Below are 22,489 nucleotides of genomic sequence, written 5' to 3' on the forward strand. Positions count from 1 at the left end.
TCTTCTTTAATGTGGCTTAAAACAAAAGTATGTTTATCTGGTATTTTCTTATCTTGATTGTCTTCATAATCGTCGTTATCATTCAGTTTACCTAGTACTGTTGAATTGCAAGATGACGGTCCGATAACTAATAAGAACTCCCTTTGGGCAGCGAGAAGAGAAGGCAAGATGCAAATGCCCATGAATATGCAGTGAAAGCAAAAGTTGAAATTTTCATTTTTCTTCAAAAACGTAAATTTTCATTTTTCTTCAAAAACGTCTACCCTATACCTAAATTAGAACTTTAATCTTTAATTACCTTCCAAATATATCAAAATTTTCATTTTGCTTTAAGTTTGTTGATTCAGTGTTGATGGGCACACAGTTGGAAATACTGAGTTTGATCATCTGCCATATTCGGTCTACCGAAGAACACATTGGCATGTCCAGTTAAGTAGTTGGTTGGATTCCGTTAAGGGAAATAGCAATCAGATTTGATGCGGTTGAAGTCATTGGTTCAAGTTGGACCCTTCTAGTTCGCAACGTTATCGGAGCTAAATCGTGGACTCTTGTTTTGTGGTTGTTTATTCAAGAAAAGATAGCTATTGGATGTTCTTACATTAAATTTACACATGGAAGGGTTGGTAGTCCAAGGCATTCTCGATCATTATAATTGACTCATCGATCAAAGGAGAGGACTTAGGAGAGGACTTACTATTAAAAATTAAATTGAAATTGGAGCAAAACTTAAACATAGAGTTAGAATTTCATCATATTCGTTTATTTAATTAAATTTTTTTTGCTTATTTATACTATTATTATTTTTGTTTTTATCATATTTAAATTCTCCCTTTTATTTTTGTATAAATCGTCACATGTCATGGGCTTGTCTAGACACGTAGCTTGGTCGAATCAAATAATAATTTTAGATATCCCGATCTTTGTAAGATCAATTCTACTCCCTATACTATTATTTACATACAATTTAAGTATAAAAATTAATTTTTGATGAATTAGATACCAAAAAAAACATTAATTTTCGAAAGTTGTGCATAAGGATTGAGAAAGGAAGGGGATAAGGGAAAAGAAAAAGAGAGGTCAGTAATTGAAAAAAGAAAAAAGAATTCACCTAATACTTCGCTACGTTAAAATCCCACTATCCAATATAAAAAATAAAATAAAATTAAGTTTCCCTGATAAAATATTAAGCAGGATCTTGGAGACACCAAAAAGAAAAGGATGTATTATACAAGTAAAAAAAATCCATGAATTGACTGACGTATTAAATAATTTAGATTTATTTTCATTATTCAGAAGTTTCCACCAAGAGATGCTTCATTGCCTTTCTTTTTTTTTTTATTGCTCTTAAAGTTCAATTATATTCCTCAATTTTTGGCATTAAATGGGGCATGGGATGCAATTCATAATGGCATGCACTACTTGTTAAGGTTCACACCTCTACTCATTTATGTTTAAATTTTTTCTTTTGTCATCCAATTATAGAAAGTAACAAAATGGTCATTCAATTACTTGTGTATATTCCATTCATTCTGATCCAAAGTTATTTGCTTTTTTTTTTCAATGGGACCTGAACATCCATTTTTACTCTTATTCGCATCAATTGTTTGACATCATTGAGATCAAAGTAGTGTCGTTCTTAATGAATTATCCGATAAAGTTCCCAAATTGACGTGTCATTCCCTCTGACATAAACCTCACTGGAAGTTATGAATTTGAACCGAAAAGAATAAAAGAACCTGTAATGAATCTTCTCCTAGTTCCAATTTGTGGAAGATGATTAGATGTCTATTAAAAAAACCATGACATACCATCGAGTACTCTCTTCAAATCTCAATCATAGTAAAACTGGAATAAACTTCTCTTTTTCCCAATATCCATAATGGAGACTTTTCCCAACGGATGCCATAAATCAACCAATGTATTTCTTATCGATAAAAAGTGAACTACACTGTCCATTAAGACGCAACCAACTAGGCAAAGATTGTAGTCTTCCTCAATCACATCTACGTTCCCTTGGGCTTGGAAAGGCTCATCTTCTTCTTTAATGATATTAAGATTCGCTAATTCCTCCATTTTTCCACCCTAAAAAAATACCCTTAGAATTCGTAAAAATATGAACAAAAAAAAACCCTAGATAGAGAAGAAGAACGTGCTATATTAGCAAACACTTATATATACTAGATTAAATTGATTTAAATTAAAAATTGACCTATTTTAATAGATAGGAAAACATATGTTTAAACATCGGAGATAACATTGTTGGGAGAGGTAACTATAAATTCCAAACGTGAATTGTAAAATTTATATGAAAAATACCTTCTTCTTCTTTTTTCTTTTTTTTTTTGACGTATTCAATTTTGTGAGTAATTTTTTTAGCACCATTGTCAGTTGTTTTATTTCTTTTTTCAAAGTAATGGTTAGTTTGGTTTTGTTAATCAAAGTATTAATTTCTCTTGAACTAACGACCTCAATTGCGTGGGTATAGAATAGTTATAATAATTGTTTATTCCTCCTGCTTTGTTTCACTATATAAAATTAACATCTTATCCTTATATATAAACTTTTAAAATGGGTAAAATTATAATAATATAATATAAAAAATCCAAATATTTTATCTTTAATTATTATTGAAGAATGATATTAAAATGGCGATGGATCTAATACTAAGAAACGAAAAAGGGCTATAGGGTGAGAGATATGCCATTGGATGGTGAAGGATTGCTTATTAAAGTTCGGTTTGTGCCACGAACAATAAATAGGGATGCTGATGCTGTAGCCAAGAAGGTTAGAAGATGCAAAATGGGCAGGGGCGAAGCTAGAAATTTTTTTTAGGGGGGGTCGGATGAAATTTTAATTTTTTGTTGTTTATATATTTATAATTTGTAAAGGATTAAATAGAATTTTTATAATTTTAAGGGGGCTAAAGTGTAATTTTACCTTTACTATTTAATATTTAAAAAAATTAAGGGCCTAAAATACAATTTTACATTTTAGGAGGGTTGGGGCCCACCGTTAGTTGTTTTTGCTCAACCACCTTCAGCGGCGTATGATGTGATTCTACAAGATAAGGGCCGAGCAAATTAATTTCTAGGTTCTTTCTTGTTGAAGAATTTCAACTTCCTTTTGTTCTAAAAAAATATTATTGAAGAATTATATTTAAAAATATTTGCTTGACTTTAAAAATATTAAAAATAAGTAGTAAAAATTATTGTGCCATTTACTCTTTTGTTTTTCTTTCTCTTATTTTCTTAGTTTAATATGAGTAACTAAATTTTCCATTTAGCTTTAGGCTGATAAACAATCCTATAGATAGCCGTGAGATTTGAACCCGCATTTCCAAACCTTCATTTCGGTATTTATTTTTTTTATTTATGAGATAAATTCTATCGTCGCACAAAATTGTATTGATACTAAGTTAAAAAGAACCTGTTGATTGAGTGTTAATAGGCATATTGTTGGAAGTACCGAGTTGATTGCTTGTCGTATTTGATTTACCGAAAAACACATGGGCATGTCCAATTAAGTAGTAGGTTGGATTCTGTCAAAGAAATAGCAATTAGATTTGAAGCGGTTGAGGTCGTTGGTTAAAGTTGGACCCTTCTAGTTTACAAGGCTATGAGCTAAATTGTGGACGTGTGTTTTATGGTTGTTCGTTCAGTAAAAGTTAGTTGTTAGATGTTCCCGCAATTAATTTATACATGAAAGGATTGGTGGTTTAAGGCATCCTCAACCACTATAATTAGCTTATCAGTCAAAGGAGAAGACTTGCTATCAAGAATTGGTTCGAAATAGGAGCAAAAATCATTCCCAAAGCTAGAATTTCATCAAGTTGGTTTATTTAATTAATTTTTTTTTCTTATTTTTACTATTATTTCGATTTCGATTTCAATTTCAATTATTATTTTAACTTTTATCATATTTAAATTCTCCTTTTTTAATTTTGTATAAACCGTCATATGTTGTGAGCTTATTTAGACATATAACTTAGTCGAATCAAACAATAATTTTAAGTAACTCCCTATACTGTTATCTATATACGATATATACAATTTAGATATAAAAATTTATTTTTAATGAATTTGAACCCATCAAAAAGCATATAATATTAGATTCTAAAGTCTAAATCGATGTTAAAAATTATATATTTGTTTGGTACATATAAAGAAATAAAAAAGCAAAATTGACATGCATTGAGGTGCTACTTATTTCGTTATTATAGGGTACTTGGAAGTGGAAAAATTGGAAAATCTTCCAAGGTTGTGCATAGGGATTGGTAATGGAGCGGAATAAAGGTAGATTTTTTAGTTTGTATGTTTTATTACATTATGGATATACAATTTTGAAAATCATTATATTATTTCTATAGATAGATGAATGTATCTATAATTTTATTATTTATTTTTAATATTTTCAATATTTTTAAAGCCAAACAAAGATTTTTAAACATAATTTTTTAATAATATTTAAACATCAAATATTTGAATTTTTTTTCTATATTATATTATTTTATTTTTATCCCTTTTAATAGTTTAAATATATAATGAAGCATCATATATGGAATAAACAATTACTATAACACTTCCACAATTAAAATCAAGGGAAATTAATACTTGGATTAACAAAACCAAGCTAACCATTCGTTTGAAAACAAAATAAAGCAACTAACAATGGTGCTAAAAAAAAGAAAGAAAAATTTGAAAAAGAAAAAGAGAGGTCACTAATTGAAAAAAAGAAAAAAGAGGATGCTGCGTTGCCTTTGTTTCTTCATTGCTCTAGAAGTTCAAATATGGCGGAAAGGTTAGTGTTTAGTATTGCAGAATTGTTTTTGTTTGATGCAATGGCTGAGGCTGCACCAAGAGCCTTTAGACCCAACTTCTTATTATTATATTCTCCAATGTTTGGCTTTTCACCAACCCATTAAATGGGGCATGGCATGCACTTGTTACATTATAATCTCTTCTCATACTTTGTTTTGAAAAATACATCTCAGCTTTCTCAATTATAAACATCATTTGATTATTAAAATTTGTAAGTTTAAAGTGAGAGTATTAAAATAATAGTTTTCCCAACAAAAAAAAATTATAAGTCATAAATCAAATAATAATGACATTTAAATGATAAAATAAACTTATAATATCTATTTATTATTACACATTGTTATTTGAGTTTTAAATTAGAAAAGAAAATAAAATGTAAAATATTTTTTAAAAATATTTTTTTTAAATTAAAACATTAAGATAATAGTTAACTCGATAATTTTAATACATTAAAATCATAATTAATTTTATCTATGATTAATGTGCACATACAAATTAAATAAAACTCTAATTACAATACTCAAAATAATTTTAATTTTTGATAAGATATTGACATAATTTTCAAAATAGAGTGCTTTACATTTATTTAAACTCTAAATATCTATCTCTAATTATCAATTTATTCAGTGTTGAAGAAAAAAAATACTTGACTTTGGTATCCAACAAATATTGGAATAAAAATATGGTGATAATATCCTCTAAAAACCCTACTAAATATGTTATAAAACTTAAGGAATTGTCTATCTAAAATTAGAATCCGAAAATGGATAATATAGACATAATATATACTTTCACACATGCAAATAATTTAAAATAAAATATAACTCCATTCTTGAATGCACTCAAAACCCAACTTCCATTTATTATTTGCTCAAAGAAAACATCATTCTTGAAGGCTTCACTGCCATTCTTCTTTCTTTGCTCTTTTAAGTTCAATTATGGCGGAAACGTTTCTGTTCGGCATTGCAAAAAGTGTTCTGGGGAAAATAGCCGATCTTTCTGTAGACGAAGTTTGCTTGGTGTACAAAGTCAAAACAGATCTGAAAAAGCTGGAGGACACCATGATCAGCATTAAAGCTAAGCTCTTGGATGCCGAGCGGCAACAGCACCAAAATGAAAAGCTGCGCCACTGTATGTGGAAGCTCAGAGACATCTTTTACGATGCTGAGGACGTTATTGACGATTTGAAGTGTGAAGCTCTCCGCAAATAGGACGCCATCAATCATCCCAACATCTTCAACTTAATGGTGAGGTTTTTAGCTTCCTGTTGTCCTTGTTTGCCTCTTTCATTCTCTTTAAGAATGGCTCATAAAATCAAAGACATCAATCGGAGACTAGGCGAACTTGCCACTGAGTGGAACAGCTTTGATCTAAGACAGTGTAGCGACAACCGACATGTTTTTCGCAGAGAAACTCTCTCTTCCGTGGATTCTTCTGATGTTATTGGTAGAGATGAGGATAAAGAGAAAATTATTAATATGTTGAGGAAACCAAGTAAGGATCGAAATGTCCCTGTCATTCCCATTGCTGGACTTCGGGGTTTAGGGAAAACCACGCTCGCGCAACTCGTATACAATGATGATCGAGTTATTACCCTTTTTCCTTTGAAGATATGGATCTGTGTTTCTGAGGAATTTGATCTTTCTAGATTGCTCAAGCTGATTATTCAGTCTGTAAAATGTGATGATTTACCACTTAATGCCTTGCAAGATCGTTTGAGAAGCCTTTTGAATGATAAGAAGTTCTTGCTCGTCCTGGATGATGTGTGGAATGAAAATCAAGCAAAGTGGGTTCAGTTAAGAAATTTGTTGAGATCAAAAGATGGCTTGTCTCAAAACAAAATTATTGTCACCACTCGGAGTTTGAAAGTTGCTTCAATAATGAGCTCGATTCCCCCTTATGGACCGAAGGGTCTCTCTCTTGAAAACTGTTTGACATTGTTTACAAAATGGGCTTTTAATGATGGTGAAGAGAGACATTATCCAAATCTCATTAGAATCGGGAAGGAGATTGTGAAAAAAAGCAAAGGGATTCCTTTAGCAGTAATAACATTGGGAAGTTTGCTATTTAAGAAAACTAATGAATCTGATTGGATCTCTATAAAAGAGAGTGAAATATGGAGACTTGAGCAAAAGGAAAATGATATTTTACCAGAGTTGAAGTTGAGTTACAATCATTTGCCATCTTCTTTGCAACGATGCTTAGCTTTTTTTTCCTTGTACAAAAAGGATGCTATCTATAATAGTAATGAAGTCATCCGTCTTTGGATGGCAAATGGGCTCCTAGAGCATCCAAAGCGAAAACAAGAGTGGGAGGATGTTGGTGAACAATATCTGGAAGAATTACTGTCAAGGTGCCTCATCCAAAAAGTGACGAGTAGTCCCTTGTATTTTGCCTTAAAATTGCATGTGAGGGATCGTGGCTTGTATTTTACCTTCAAAATGCATGATCTAGTACATGATCTTGCTTCAGATGTGTTCCAAAAAGAATGTGAAATAGTGAATTCTCAAACAAAAATGGTTGACGAAAAAGTTCGGCATTTATCATTTTATGATGAAAAGCTGCTCGAAGTTCCGTGGGTTTCGAAGAACTTGAAAAAAGTTCGAACAGTAATCATCCATGATGTTTCAAAGGAATCAAAGACTATTCACAAATCTCTTATCAATCCTTGTGTCTCCAATTTCAAGTATCTACGAGCACTTAAATTACGCTATTTACCATTGACGACTTTACCAAATTCCATTGGTGCCTTGAAGCACTTAAAAGACCTTGACTTGAGCCAATGTCAAGGTTTACAGGAACTTCCGAGGTCTTTCTATAAGCTTCGCAGCTTGCAATCGTTAAACTTGGAAGAAGATACTGATTTGAAGCAGTTGCCTGACAGCGTGCAAAGGTTGATTGAGATTACACATCTAGAAATAACCATTAAAGCTAAGCATTTGAAAGAAATACGAGCAGGATGTTGGACTTCTCTTCAATACTTGAAGCTGCATAGCTGTTCCAAATTAGAATGTTTACCTGAAGGAATGCAGTATCTCAAGTCACTTCGAACACTTGTTCTGTTTGATTGTGCTAAACTTGTCCCATCACCACGGAGCCTGAAATTCCTATCCAAGTTAGAAAACCTTAAAATAAATAGTTGCCGGAGAATCAACTTAGAAATGGAACCAGAAGAGGAAAAAGATGACCTTCAGTTGAGCCTTAAAACTTTCTCACTCTTCCAGTTACGTGCCTTAAGAGATTTGCCACGATTACTTCTTCAAGGATCTTCTTCCACTTTGCAGCAAATACAAATTACGTGGTGTCGACAATTGTCCGTTCTGCCAGCATGGCTACTGAATCTCACTTCTCTTCAGGAACTTCGGGTTGATACTTGCAGGAATTTGTCAGCTCTACCAGAAGGAATAGGCCGCCTCACCAACCTTAGACAACTTACAATGGTGGGATGTCCAGTTGAGCAAAAGATACAGACAAAATGAGGGTGAAGATTGGCACAAAATTGCTCACATCCAAAAGGTTCATATTTATCATGATCCTGCCGATGAGGAGGCAAGTACAGATGCTGAATATGCTGATGAAGATTGAGGTATGTAGTAAAATTTTAAAATTTCTATAATATTTTATTTCATATTATCTCTCTTTTCCTTTTGAGTAGAGACCTGTTCTTTGCTTTCTTTAATAAGCTGGGTTTTGGTTAGAAATTTTGTATGTTCCATGTTTGTTAAGTACTTGATCAAATTTTGAAACATTACATGTATTAGATGTGAAGATGGATGAATCAATCAAGCTTGAGGCAGGCCATGGAAGACTTTCTACTTTATTTGCATTTAGAATTCAAGTTGTGAGTTGTAATTCTAATAAGTGAGCTTTTGCTTCAGAGATTTCAAACTTTTGCTTTATAACTTTTTATTTGTAATATTTATTTGATATGTATTCTCATGGTTTGTTTGTGTTTATTATCACTTGTCTTTCATTTATTTTTCAATCTGTTACCTTATTTTAACTTCAATGAGTGATCTGAAAATACTCGTATCCAACATTCATCCTATAGTCCAAATGACATAGCTAATTAGACCATGAACTAATGTTCTCTATGCCATTACAAATCAAGCTTGCCTGAATTCATGTTACAAAATAAGTCCAGAGTTGACTTTCTTTTCTCCTTTTTCCATTAGTTGGTATGAAGAATGAAAATGCCATTAAATCATAGAAGTCTCAGAAACTAATCTGAGATCGAATACCCAATAGCTATACCAATACAGAAACCAAGAAAATGCATATTCCTCAATTGTCAATGATTGAAAAATGATTAGTACATAAGCAACAAAGAATGCCATGATACTGTCAGTGATGCTAAATCACCCAAATGCTAAAGGGCTAACCATGTTTTAAATTCTAATATGGGAATTGTGAGATCTACATAAAGGTACTTTCAAAATTAGGGAATGCTAGAGATCATAAATCCCAACAGTTTTCTTCAGTGTGGCTCAAGTAGAAGCATGTTTACCTGGCATTCTCTTATCTTGATTGTCTTCATGGTCATCATTATCACTCGAATCACTGGTTTGCTTGGATGCTGTTGAATCATGAGGTGGTGGTCCGGTAACTGACTGCTGATAAAGAACCCCTCCAGACAGCGTAAAGAGGAGGCAGACCAAACCGAAAGGTGTGGCATGCTTATCCCAAATCAATACATTGATCATAACTGTGAGGAACTTGTTAACCACACCAGTCACAGTAAATGCAGTGGCGGAGACCGCCTTCCTAGCCGCGAATCCGAAGAAACTAATGAGAAAACCAAACAAGCACGACAACGATACAGCAGGAAATGCCACAGGTTCGAACCAATTCCCACCATTGGCTACCAAAGCTGCAAACACCTCATTGTATTCTCCAGTCAAAACCCAAAATATAGGTGCCATCATCAAGGAGAACAAGTTATTGTACAACACAAGACCCCAAGTATTCAACCCAAGGTTCATCACCATATGCTTAATGTAAACCATTTCAGTAGTGATGGTCACCAAATACGCAAACGCCCATGAATATGCGGTCAAAGTAAAAGCCGAATCAGTAGCTACATACCCAACAGCACCACCCAAAATGATCAAAAGAGACATAAATGTGAGCTTTGAAGGACAAGGTTGCCTCCTAAAGATTGTATCAGCTAAGGCAACCAAAAGGGGTGTCAAGGATCTAAACACTATGAAAGTATCCACATTAGCATGGCGCAAAAGATTGGTGTTTGTGAAGATTGCAAGGTAAAACACAACAGCAGCAGGCAAAAACTTGTTGGCAATATCCAATTTGAAAGGATCATGATGTAAAAATCCAAACTTGCCCAAGACCCAGACCCCTAAAGCAGAAGTTACGTACTGTAATGCAGTCAATAAACCTGGGTAATTGAATTTGGTTATTGCAAATTTGTTTATAACAGCCAGTAAGCTTGAACAAAGAGCATATCCAACTACTAAACCGGTTGTAGCATAGTATTGTTTAGTGGGTTCAAATCTAATGGCTGACATTTTGATAACCCAGAAAGATTATAAATTTATTCTCAAAAAATAACAAACACCTTTAGTTAAAAGCAACAGATCTTCAACGAAATTGACAATGACATGGGTAGTGGAGAATTTTATATGATTTGACAAGAAAGATCAAAGAACAAGCAAATTTGAAAGCATAATGATGAAATTATAAGAGATATATAATGGAAACAGAGTAGTCACCGACATGGAAACAGAGATCGAAATGAATGGCTGTTGGAAGAGATGAAACGAGGTTTTATGGAGAGATGAAAGTTACGGGGTTGGCCATGGAGGCGTAGGGGGGCGTACTATAAAGCAAAATCAGCATGTTTGATTCGGTAATACCGGTAAGAGGGGACAGCTCAGCGTTGGTGTTTCGGAGGTTGTTTCCCTACGTCCCACTTTTATAATGTTTCGTGATTAAAATAATATGGGTAAATTTCACCACAGGTCACCCAACTATGATTTGTCTTTACAATTAATCACCTAACTAATTGAGTTTTTTTTTAATTTCCATTAAATGCCATTAAATTAGTAGTTTAAAAATTGATATAATAAAAAACTTAACCTTTAACTTTCACATATCATTTCTATTTAGTTATAATTTTTTTTAAAATTAACTCTTAAAATTTACAAATAATCTCAATTTGATCCTAATTCTAAAAAATACAGAAATATATAAAAATACAGAAATATTTTACAAATATATAAAACAAATTTATCTCTTTTAATTTTACCCTTAAAAATTCTTTGACCCCTCTCAATTTTGACATTAAACAAATTTATTCATCTTAAAAAAATCAAAGCAAATTAATCCGACATTAGTGTTATAATTTACTCCTTTCGAAATTTAAAGAAATTAATTGCATTAATTTTTTTAAAGAGATCAATTTGTTCAATTTTGAAAATAGATATTCTGGAAAATAATCCAAAAAAAACAAATCCATTGATATAAACTGTCATAGTTGAACCTAATGAATCCACAGTTTCAAATTCACTAAGGCAAGCTCAGAATAGAGACCAGGCAAATCTCAACAAGCAATACATATATATACACGTTATATAGTCTACTCCTTGGATGATTTGTTGATGAGTGACTTATGGATATGAGGGATCACACCACCGCCAGCAATGGTTCCCTTGATCAGAGTATCGAGCTCCTCGTCACCACGGATGGCGAGCTGCAAATGCCGGGGAGTAATACGTTTCACCTTGAGATCCTTGCTTGCATTACCGGCCAACTCCAACACCTCTGCAGTCAAGTATTCGAGAATAGCAGCGGAATAAACCGCGGCAGTGGCTCCTACTCGCCCGTGTGCAGTGGTCCTTAACTTTAGAAGACGGTGGATACGACCCACAGGAAACTGCAGGTTACATATTATATAGAATATGAAACTCCAACTTCTACTGATGTCCAAATTAGTGATTTATGAACAATAATAGACAGAATAGTTACTAATCAATTTATGTTACCACGAATCATAAATTTTCTTGTAAGTTTTCATATCTAATAATATATCGGACACATATGCTCATGTGCCTACATATACATATACATATACATATACATATACATATACATAAGCTCGTATTTCACACTTTACCGTAACACTGCCAAATATCTTCCAAATCCATGGAAAATTTTAATAAATCTAAACATACTCTGTCAAACACATATACGAGAAATATAGCTACACATCCATCCATCCATACATGTGTGTGTGTGTGTGTGTGTGTGTGTGTGTGTGTGTGTAAAACTCTATTAAAGGAGAGGGATAGATATGGATTAAGACAATACTATTAACAAGCCATCCTAATGTCTATCATGAATGAAGAACACTGAAAATAACAGTGGGGAACATGAACTCAGGTGTTATTAATTTGTTCCTTAAAACACTATGAACATTCAAAGTACTTAATAAACCAAACACTAAAACAAAGATCGTATCATAATGATAATGTAGCTTAATTAGATTAACACCAATCTTTCATCAAAAAACACCCCACAAGTTTTAAAGGCAAAAAATTAACATCCATTAGCAAAAAGAGGATATATATACCTGGAGACCAGCTCGAGAAGAACGAGAGATGGGTTTTTTCTTGTCTTTGTCCTTGTTAGAAGCCGAGTTTTTGCCCATTATCAAACCTTTGGCGCCTTTTCCAGACATATTTCCCCGCCAAAAATCGAAACTTACCCTAAATATTACGATTAAAAGAAACAGAGAAGCTTAATGGGGATAAACAGTGGAAGACGAAGCTTTGGGGTCTCTCAGGGATTGGAGAAAAAGGAATGCCTTTCTTCGAAGAAACAGGATACTTTGGAAAAAGGGGTGGAAACAATATATTTATAGTGAGCTCCTTTACTGAATAAACCCTACTGTTTTTGTTAAATTACGATACTGGTAATTTCTTTGTTTATGATCCTTTTGGAGGATGTTTTTGCAAAATGATTGGAGTATAATCGCATTGAAAACCGAAATATATTCGAAGAAGAAAATAAATCTAGGGAAGAATCGAAACATTGGAAATAATTACAACATATAATGAAATTCGAACTTCAATAATTTAAATATTAGAATTGTAATTTAATTGAATTTTTTTTATAACATTAGAAATATATATTATTCACGATAAATTACATTATTTTAGTTAATGAATTTAAGGAGTACTACTTAAGTCAAAATTAAAATTTCAAAATTCGAAAAATATATTAAGAAAATATTAAACTCAAGAATAGATAAGAAATAAAAAATTTAATTTACAGCCAGTAAATTTTGTATACATTTTTTTTGGTTAATAATCAACTAAATTTAATTTTTTTTTTACATTGAATTGAGTTTAAACATTAGAGAATAAAGGTTATAAATTTGCTTTTCGAAATTTGAGAGTTTGGAGATTATTATATTAAATCTAAATGACATTTATTTAGAAATTATTATCTTAATCATTCACATAAAAATTCCATTTTTTTTATAATTATAAAAAAATTATAATTTTAGGAAATAAATTATGAAATTTTAGTTTTTTAGAATTATCATTAAAAACTTTAAAAATATCAAATTGATATTTAACTATAGTTGAGGGGTTAAATTAATTATTAACTCTTGAATTAATATGTCAAGTCGTCATTTCAATGTAACAAAAGTTAAAGAATGAATGATAAAAATGTAACAACTCGATAACACGAGTGATAAAAAGGTAATTTTTGATAGTTAAATGACCAAAAGTTAATTTTAACTTCTGTTTAGTGACTATTTGTAGAATTAGCCCATTTTGGATACATAGAATAAACACAGTCGAAAACATCTTTTTTATTGGAATCCAAATCAAAACTTGTTGTTAAAGAAAACCTCATTGTTAAAGTCCCTGAATGCGATTGTAGTAGCCAAAAAGGAAGAACCAAAAAGAAATCAAGAGTCATGGCGACGGTGAGTGTCGAGAGGAAGCAACCGGCAACGGCGGAAGAGATGTGCACTGCCAAGAGCGGCGCCAAGCAAGGGGAAGGCCTCCGCCAATACTATCTCCAACACATCCACGAGCTCCAGCTCAACCTCCGCCAAAAAACCCACAATCTCAATCGTCTCGAAGCCCAGCGCAATGAGCTCAATTCTCGAGGTCCTTTAACCCTAATATTGTTTTCCTTGCATTAATTTATTGCATTTATTTCTTTTTTCTTTTTTTTTTTCATTTTCCGGTTGGTTTAGGTTGCCGATTTGGGTTCAGGGTTTTTATTTATTTGAAGAGATAGTAGTTAGTTCTCTATCTTGGTGTTTTCCTGTTTTCATCCGTAAGAAAACATTAATTTAGGCCATGGCGGTGATTACCTCTGCTTATTACTTTGAGAATTGGGTTGTGCAGTTGTTGTTCAAATAGCTGAGTTTGAGTTTTGTTTGGCTTCGTTCTAGATCTGAGAACTTCGTCGTTGATGCGGTGGAAGTAAATTGGGAATTTCATTACATATTATAATTCAACACTCCTGGAAAACTCTCTAACTGAAAATTAATCGTAGATTGTGCAAAATATTTGTTGAATTTTGAAGGATTCAACTTTTGTAAGTAAAAAGTAGTACCAGAAGTTATCACTCGATCTTGTGAATAGAATGTGCATTGATCAATGAGTGATCTTTTTCTGTATGGGTGGAAGTTTATGTGTGATTTGAATGGAATGGTCATTTAGTGATTGTTGATGCTCTGTAATCATCTTCTCTTGTTATTGTCGTTATTTACCTGTTTTTGTGTTCTTTTGATTAGAAAAAGTGACGTGGGATATTTATTTGAACATCATTTTATTTTTCTTGGATAGTGCATCTAATACATCTCAGAGGATTGTGCCAATGGTTACGGGCCTTGTGTTTATGATAGTCTTTACTGGGAAACATGTGCATGTATGTAGCTTTAATTTGTAGGGAAGAAGATGTTTTTCGGGAGTGTTATCTTTCATCTTGGAGTATTCTTTATTTTATTCTATTTCTCGTGTAAAGTACTTACTCTGTTTGCATATTGTGGACAGTGAGAATGCTTAGAGAGGAACTGCAGCTGCTTCAAGAGCCTGGATCCTATGTTGGTGAGGTCGTGAAAGTTATGGGTAAAAACAAAGTTCTAGTCAAGGTATGTTATCTATCCCAACTTAGTTTGTAGCTCTCTTTTTGACTTTACATTAATTGAAGTAACCTCTTTTTATGGACTAAATATTTGTTAGCTATAAAATGTACTTAAAACGTGAGATAGTTCATAATTTTTTTTCTTATTCTGCAATCATGGTGTTATTTATGGAGTGTGTCTTTCAATCTCACTCTGCTGTTATTTTGCGATTTGGTGATGTCTTCCCCAGGTTCATCCTGAAGGAAAATATGTTGTCGATATTGATAAGAGTATTGATATCACAAAAATCACGCCATCAACAAGAGTTGCTCTTCGCAATGACAGCTATGTCTTGCATCTGATCTTACCAAGCAAAGTTGATCCCTTGGTTAATCTTATGAAAGTTGAAAAAGTTCCAGATTCTACATATGACATGATTGGTGGGCTTGACCAGCAAATTAAAGAGATAAAAGAGGTTTCTCTTGCATTTCCTTAAGTTTTTCATTAATGGCTTATCATTTTTTTGGTTTTCCCTTTTCTGGTATGATTCTCCGTTATTAATATCATGTTTGGTTGTGGATTGGTTAATCCGTTACACCTGCTATGCGGTAAAATTTGCAGGTCATAGAACTTCCTATTAAACATCCTGAATTGTTTGAAAGTCTTGGAATAGCCCAGCCCAAGGTATCATCATGCTAGCAATTGATAGCCTTTTGTGGATTTACTTCTCATGTGATAACATCTTAAGGCTAAATCTTGCTCCCTGCTATAAATTATAGGGTGTTCTGCTGTATGGACCACCTGGTACAGGAAAAACTCTGTTGGCTAGAGCTGTGGCCCATCATACTGATTGTACTTTCATCAGGGTTTCTGGTTCTGAATTAGTTCAGAAATACATTGGTGAAGGCTCTCGAATGGTTAGAGAGCTTTTCGTCATGGCCAGGTTTGTTTTTCTTCCTTGCTTGTACCTCGTTAATTTAAACAAATAAAAATGTATAGGCATAGTTAACCATGTTATATATTATAGTGAGGTACTAATATACAAATTTGATTTCAAAGCCCTTTTTGTTTTTGAGTGTATTGAAGAAAAGAATACATATTTTTAATATATATGCGGATAGTTGTGTGTCATCTGTGATTAGTCGTTAGCTAATAGCCAGACATGTAGCCTGAAAGACAAAGTAGTTCTACTGGTGTCTGATTATCTACCATGCTATTATACTTTGGTTTTATACTTCTTTGTTTGCTTAAGTGGTTCCTTCTCCTTCCTCTCGCCTCTCTAGGGAGCATGCTCCATCAATCATATTTATGGATGAGATAGACAGTATCGGATCTGCTCGAATGGAATCTGGAAGTGGCAATGGTGACAGTGAGGTGCAGAGGACCATGTTGGAGCTTCTCAACCAGCTGGATGGATTTGAAGCATCTAACAAGATCAAGGTATTAATTACTTTACTTGATGGTGATTTGTCAAATTAGGAGACTGTCTTTTAGTTTGCCTGCAGCTAATTTTTTTTGCTTCTTTTACCTACTTTGGTGCATTGATGAACAGGTTCTGATGGCTACAAATCGAATTGATATCTTGGATCAAGCTCTTCTTAGGCCAGGCCGAATTGACAGGAAGATTGAATTTCCAAACCCGAACGAGGAGGTACATGCTTTTGTGGTCATTTTTATGTTCCTGCTAGTATTCTAGTGCTGTTGTTCATCCTCTCATGTAGGGGCATATATTGCGACTCCCTCATTGTCACCTTGTTCTTATACTTGTTTGAAGAAGAAAAGGTATGCAGAGAGTTGTTTTTGAATTGCAAAAACCACAAGCTCATGAATTCTTCTTCTCGATTATGCAGCATTGATTGTTTTATGTGCCTATTAAAACTAAATTGCATAGTGAATCTCTCTAGGGGAGGCTAATAATCTTTTTCATGTTGCGATATTAAGTAATGCCTGGCGTTTTGATTTGTGAATAGCTGCTGTAATGCCATCCTTTTGTCATTTCTGACTTTATTGTAAAGGGAACATTTTCTGTAAGGTAGTTTTGTTCAGATTCTACTGCCATTGTTATCAACCTGTTTTGGGTATTATGAAGAACATGCAATTTATAGAGCAGTCATTTAATTGCAGTATTTTCCTGCTACACAGTTGTACCATAGTTTCTCTGTTTTCAGAGAGTGTGGTATGCGATGCTACATGGGTACTTATGTCGTCTATTATTCAATTGTATGCAGTCTCGTCAGGACATCTTAAAAATACATTCTAGAAGAATGAATTTGATGCGGGGGATTGACCTAAAGAAGATTGCTGAGAAGATGAATGGTGCTTCTGGTGCGGAGCTTAAGGTATGTTTGCCAATAAGTTGTATAATTCGTACGCTCTGCTTTCGCCAGACCATATGGTTTTGATTCATTGAATGTTATAACAACATAGCCATGTTTGTTTGTGCTTGTTTTTGCAGGCGGTTTGCACAGAAGCAGGGATGTTTGCTTTGAGGGAAAGGAGGGTCCACGTAACACAGGAAGATTTTGAGATGGCAGTGGCGAAGGTGATGAAGAAGGAGACTGAGAAAAACATGTCCTTACGAAAGCTGTGGAAGTGATTAAGCTTTATTTTCATTATTGTGCTTTGCTTTCTTTGTTACGGGCAAAAATGGATGGAACATGTAAAACTAGACTTATACAATGACATTATAATACCGTGCGCCTGTTTTCTTTGACAAAAGCCTGTCCGAAATTTTTAGGTGAAGGACTTAGATTTTTATGAAAAAAGTTTGGTTCGGGTTTAATCACTTTCAAGTGGAGCATGAGCAATTCTCAAGGTTCTAACTTTTTAATTTGAACTGAGTTTTTTTTTAATTAATACAATTTAGCTGACAAAATAATATTAATCAGAAAATTTCCAGTCTCATTTTGACCCAAAAAAGAAAAAGAAAAAATCTTTCCTGGCCTGCCCATAATAGCAAAAAGGTGTCCTAGTACAAAATAAGCAATCTAAGCTTTTAGCGTTACCTTGCAGTTTAGTTAAAGGACTCAAAAGCCACCAAATTATAGCATAAATCTAATTAACATGGTTTTAAGACAAACTCTTTGTCACAGACATAACAATTTCTCCTTCCAAAGTCAAGCTGTCATCCAATATGTAGCCTTTCGAGGTATCTTTGAGATCCTTCGATGATATTATGGGGTTAAAACCCCTACTCTTATTTGATGGGGCGCAGAGCCACCATTTATATGTATTAAGTGTCGAAACACGGATATGTTAAATTCGTTTATGTTCAAAGTTCTCTAGGTACGGATTATATTTTCATATCCATATTCGAATTAGTGTTAAACATGGATATCGAATATGATTCCATATAGAAAATGCAGAAATCAAAGCAATAAAAGAAAAGTAGTTTTACCTGTAAGTTATTGTTATACTTTATATAAAGCTGACTCTTTACCCTTAATTTGAACTCTGCATATACTTTCTGATTAGATGCAAGACATCCATTTTCACAACAACACAGGTAGCATCAAGTCCTTTCCCTTCCGAGACCGGATCTCCTTTCGGATAAACAAGTAAATTCCTGGATTTACAATCAATAAATAAATTACTTAATTTAGCAAAGATCATACATTCTTAATTATAATTTACAAACAATCTACCAAAAGGACCAAAGAATCCCCTTGTACAGCGAAGCCTTGCGAGTAGATAGGCTTATCTAATGCCGAAAACTTTTTGATTTTCCAAGTGTAAACATTGTTCAATGGCTTCTTCACCATGGAGATATCGCATAGAGACATCATGGAAATCGTCGAGGGAGAGCGACAGGGGCCGCACACCCCATTCAGTCTTTGACTGATGAAAACGCCGTATAGTTCCATCTGAATAGGATTTGCAAGTGCAGTTTACGTAAAAATGTTCATTCATCATATATGCGTGCAATTGTGCATAAAGTTTTACTTTGAATGGTCAAGTATTTGTCGCGGAATTGATCCAACACCAAGAATGAGAACAGCGCATTAACTTCCCAACCAAAGGAGGCAAAACACAATCCTTTCCACGAAAGAACATCGGAAATTTTTTAACAATAAAATAAATGACAATATTAACATCAATGGGATAAGGGAATTGTCAGCTAATATATTCAATGCAATTAATGAAAAAATATTTTAGATTTATTTCTGTTAATAATTATTGCACCGGTATTAATAATATGAACCCAATGTAAAATAAAAGAAAATTATTGTTGAGATTTGGCCTGCAATGCAACATTGGACCGTTGGCAGCTTGGATGGACGCATGAAGCAGTAGCAGCTCAGCCTAAAGGCGACGATCGAGCTGAGTTCAAAAGCAGCAACTAGCTTAGCTGCCTTGTTTCATTTTGTCATTTTGGTTCATATGTAACTTGATCAAGTTAGCTTGTAACTTGACATCAAAGTTTGTAATTTTTGTTTAGTTTTTGACTTGAGTTTGATGGATGTAAGGCTGGCCATACCAGCTTGCTTTGTCTTGTAATTTAAGTTAGCTTAAATCTCTTATTAGTGGGAGTAGGTAAATTATTAGGTAATGGTCATTTGACTTGTTAACTTTGTATTTATTTTTTCATTATCAATCAATGAAAATTGCTGCTGATTTTTTCATCCATTTTCAGTGCTCAAGTTCTTTGCTTTTGCTCTTGGTTTCATTTTAGTTCTTAAGCAAATAAGTTGTTAAGTTGTTATTTATGTGTTGTTGCTGCCAATGTTCCTACAATTATTGCTTCGGGTGTAAGACTAACTCGATTAATATGTGGAAGCCTATTATTGATCGAGTTAAGAAGAGGCTTGCTAACCGGAAGTCTTTAATGTTTTTCGACTGGAGGTAGGCTCACCATGATCAAATCCGTACTATCCTGCTTGCCCAGGTGCTTTATGTCGCTATTCGAAATGTTAGTAACAGTTTGCAATAACAGAATTCTGTCCAATTTTCTGTGGGGAGGCACTGAAGAGGTGAAGAAGATTCATTGGGTTAAATGAAGCGAGGTATGCTTGCCTAAGCTAGGTGTGTCAGTTTCTTGATTAAGAATTGTGCCATGCTTAACAAATGGCTATGGAGGTACAGGAATGAGAACAATAGCTTATGGAGGAGGAGAGTCGTTCATAGGGCTCTTCCCTCCTCTGTATAACCAAAGAAAATTCTCCCCGATGTGGAGCTTCTGATCATACCAGCTTGGCCTATAATTCTTCCATTGAGATCTAAGTGGGTAAAGAATCGTAAGGTTCCGGGTTGATAAATGAGAGAGGCCGTTCTTGTTAAAAGAGGCACTCCCAAGAATTTACGCTCTGGCTCTGTCAAAGAAAGGGAGTGTTGCTAACTTTGGACTTTTTTGATAATAGCTTGTGGAAATGGGAAGTAAAACTTAGGCGCAGTCCTCTCGGATGGGAAATGCAACACTGGAATAAGTTCAGCCAACTTTTGGATTGTGTACAAATTCGCTCAAATGCTCGTGATTGCCTTGTATGGAACGAATCAAAATCCGGTATTTACTCCCCTAAAGTTTTCATGGAATGGATTCTTCCAACTAATATGGTTGTCGAAGACATTTGGAAGATGGTATGGACTACCCTTGGCCCTCCGAAGGTCGAGTTTTTTGTTTGGCAACTTCTAAAAGATAGGATTCCCACAAAAGTGGAACTCGCAAAGAGGGGGCATTATCTCGTTGGAATCCACTGCTTGCAAATTGTGTCACGTGGAAATAGAAACAACTGAACATCTATTCTTCACATGTGAGTTCGCTTGGAAACTATGAATGCATCGGAGCTCACAATAGGACATCCAATTGGCCCTCCCGAGGGACTCGAGGAGTTCTTTTATGCTTGTTATAGTATAAGATTACACATGTGTTTAATGTGTAGTTAGTTAGGAGGTTAAGCAGTTAGTGAGCTGGTAACAGCTTTCTCAAAAGGTTTCTCAAATGTATATATACGTGTACTTGGTCACTATTCCATCATGTGTTTTCAATAAAAATTGAATACAGTCATTTGCTATTTCTTGTATTTCTTAGTAAAAGAATCTGTTAGCTTACTAGGTTTCTATCATGGTATCAGTCGCAAGGTGATCCTAGGCCATGGCTACCGCGCATTCCGTCGAGTCTGACTCTGGCTCCAGTTTCCTTGGTGATCGGGTGGTCACGTCCTTCCCTCAGCATGAGGTTGTAAAGCTTGACGCAGAGACGTTTATTCAGTGGCAACAACAGGTTCGTCTCATCCTTCGTGGTTATGGCTTGCTCGACTTTCTTGATGGAACACTGTTGGCTCCACCGCAGTTTATTCCGTCCTCCGATGGGGCTCTTGTTTCAAATCTGGTTGCATCCATTTTTGAACAACAAGATAACTTACTTACCTCGTGGTTGCTGTCCACGATCAGCTCCTCCTTTCTCTCTTCATTCACGGACGTTAGCACTGCCGGTGATGTCTGGTTTATGGTGAATAACTTGTTTGCCGCCGATACTATTGCAAAACAATCGCAGTTGCGCCATGATCTTCATTCTCTTCGAAAAGGTACTCTCTCTGTTCGGTTATATGTTGACAAAATCAAGAACTTGTGCGCTCTTCTTACAGCATCTGGATCTCCGATCTCGGAGGCTGAATGTACTGCGGTTCTTCTCGCCGGTCTTCCAACTGACTTTGAAGCCATCGTGTCTCACACGTCGTTCTCTCCGATTCCGCTATCTTTTCAACGACTAGTTGATGCGTTGCTTAAGTGTGAGGCTCGCCAGATCCGTTCTGTCCAGGATGTTTTGGTGGCTGCGAACGCTGTGGAAGGGACTCCGTTGCAGCCCACAGACGGGGGTCTCCGTGGTGGTCGCTTATTTGGTCGTGGCCGTGGTTGAACCTTCCATCCACGCATACAATGCCAGATTTACAGTCAGTTTGGTCATCTCGCGCAGTGGTGTTACTACCGTTATGACCGTGATGGGCAGTCAGTTCCGACGTGGGAAGCAAATACACCAGCTATGCATAATCGTAGGTTTGATCTTGGTGCAAACAGAGGCGAGCTGGAGCGTGAGAATCGACCCCCTGCTTATGGTCAAAATTGGGGGTCTCCTGGTCAAAATTGGTGGTCTCACGATCAGTCAAATGCTGGAGTTAATAATGTTGCCTCACGTGGGCCACCTAGCTATGGCAATCATGGTTTTAATCCATTTGGTTATTGTGGTAATGGACCGAATGAATTTAATGGCCCAAACTTCAGTTCTGGCTCTCATGGGCGTGCCTTTGATATTGGACATCGTTCCTTTGGGCCACACCCTGATGGTGATTTTTGGGGCCACCCGTATGGTGGGCTTACTTCCCGACCACGTGGGCCTAGTGGGTCGGTTCGGTCTCGGTCAAATGATGATCATATTCTGCCTAGGCCCTCTGCTAATTGTGTAAATGTTGATCGCTCTTGGCAGACTGTGCATGAAGCTCCGTGGCGCACCAAACCACGTGCTCGTGTGTTTAGTGTGGATTCCTCTCCGTATGACTCGTCTCAGTTTGTTGGGATTCCCCCCAGACTTCCTGAGTTACATGCTTCAGATTATTCGGATGCTACGACCTAT

General features: G+C 34.9%; 4 protein-coding genes across 4 annotated transcripts; 2 read left to right on the forward strand and 2 right to left on the reverse strand.

The window, feature by feature from the left end:
- Positions 1–6,061: 6,061 nt before the first annotated feature.
- On the forward strand, positions 6,062–8,711 carry LOC107938791 (putative disease resistance protein RGA4). Its single transcript, XM_016872029.2, has 2 exons — positions 6,062–8,403; positions 8,579–8,711. Exon 1 carries the CDS (start codon positions 6,062–6,064, stop codon positions 8,294–8,296), a length of 2,235 nt encoding a protein of 744 aa, XP_016727518.1. The 3' UTR covers positions 8,297–8,403; positions 8,579–8,711.
- LOC107938792 (GDP-fucose transporter 1) lies at positions 7,338–10,727 on the reverse strand. The gene is made up of 3 exons (XM_016872030.2): positions 8,006–10,727; positions 7,836–7,915; positions 7,338–7,694 (listed from the first exon to the last, which is right to left on the reverse strand). The coding sequence occupies exon 1, from the start codon at positions 10,340–10,342 to the stop codon at positions 9,305–9,307; it is 1,038 nt and encodes a 345-aa protein (XP_016727519.2). The 5' UTR covers positions 10,343–10,727; the 3' UTR covers positions 7,338–7,694; positions 7,836–7,915; positions 8,006–9,304.
- A 542-nt stretch (positions 10,728–11,269) lies between these two features.
- LOC107938788 (probable histone H2A variant 3) lies at positions 11,270–12,792 on the reverse strand. Its single transcript, XM_016872027.2, has 2 exons — positions 12,406–12,792; positions 11,270–11,709 (listed from the first exon to the last, which is right to left on the reverse strand). The coding sequence occupies exons 1-2, from the start codon at positions 12,511–12,513 to the stop codon at positions 11,413–11,415; spliced, it is 405 nt and encodes a 134-aa protein (XP_016727516.1). The 5' UTR covers positions 12,514–12,792; the 3' UTR covers positions 11,270–11,412.
- An 800-nt stretch (positions 12,793–13,592) lies between these two features.
- LOC107938814 (26S proteasome regulatory subunit 8 homolog A) lies at positions 13,593–17,710 on the forward strand. The gene is made up of 9 exons (XM_016872058.2): positions 13,593–13,960; positions 14,855–14,952; positions 15,176–15,400; positions 15,547–15,609; positions 15,705–15,868; positions 16,209–16,365; positions 16,478–16,576; positions 17,154–17,264; positions 17,381–17,710. Exons 1-9 carry the CDS (start codon positions 13,765–13,767, stop codon positions 17,519–17,521), a joined length of 1,254 nt encoding a protein of 417 aa, XP_016727547.1. The 5' UTR covers positions 13,593–13,764; the 3' UTR covers positions 17,522–17,710.
- The last annotated feature ends 4,779 nt before the right edge of the window (positions 17,711–22,489 follow it).

Source organism: Gossypium hirsutum, chromosome A13, assembly GCF_007990345.1.
Source record: "Gossypium hirsutum isolate 1008001.06 chromosome A13, Gossypium_hirsutum_v2.1, whole genome shotgun sequence".
Taxonomy (NCBI): domain Eukaryota; kingdom Viridiplantae; phylum Streptophyta; class Magnoliopsida; order Malvales; family Malvaceae; genus Gossypium; species Gossypium hirsutum.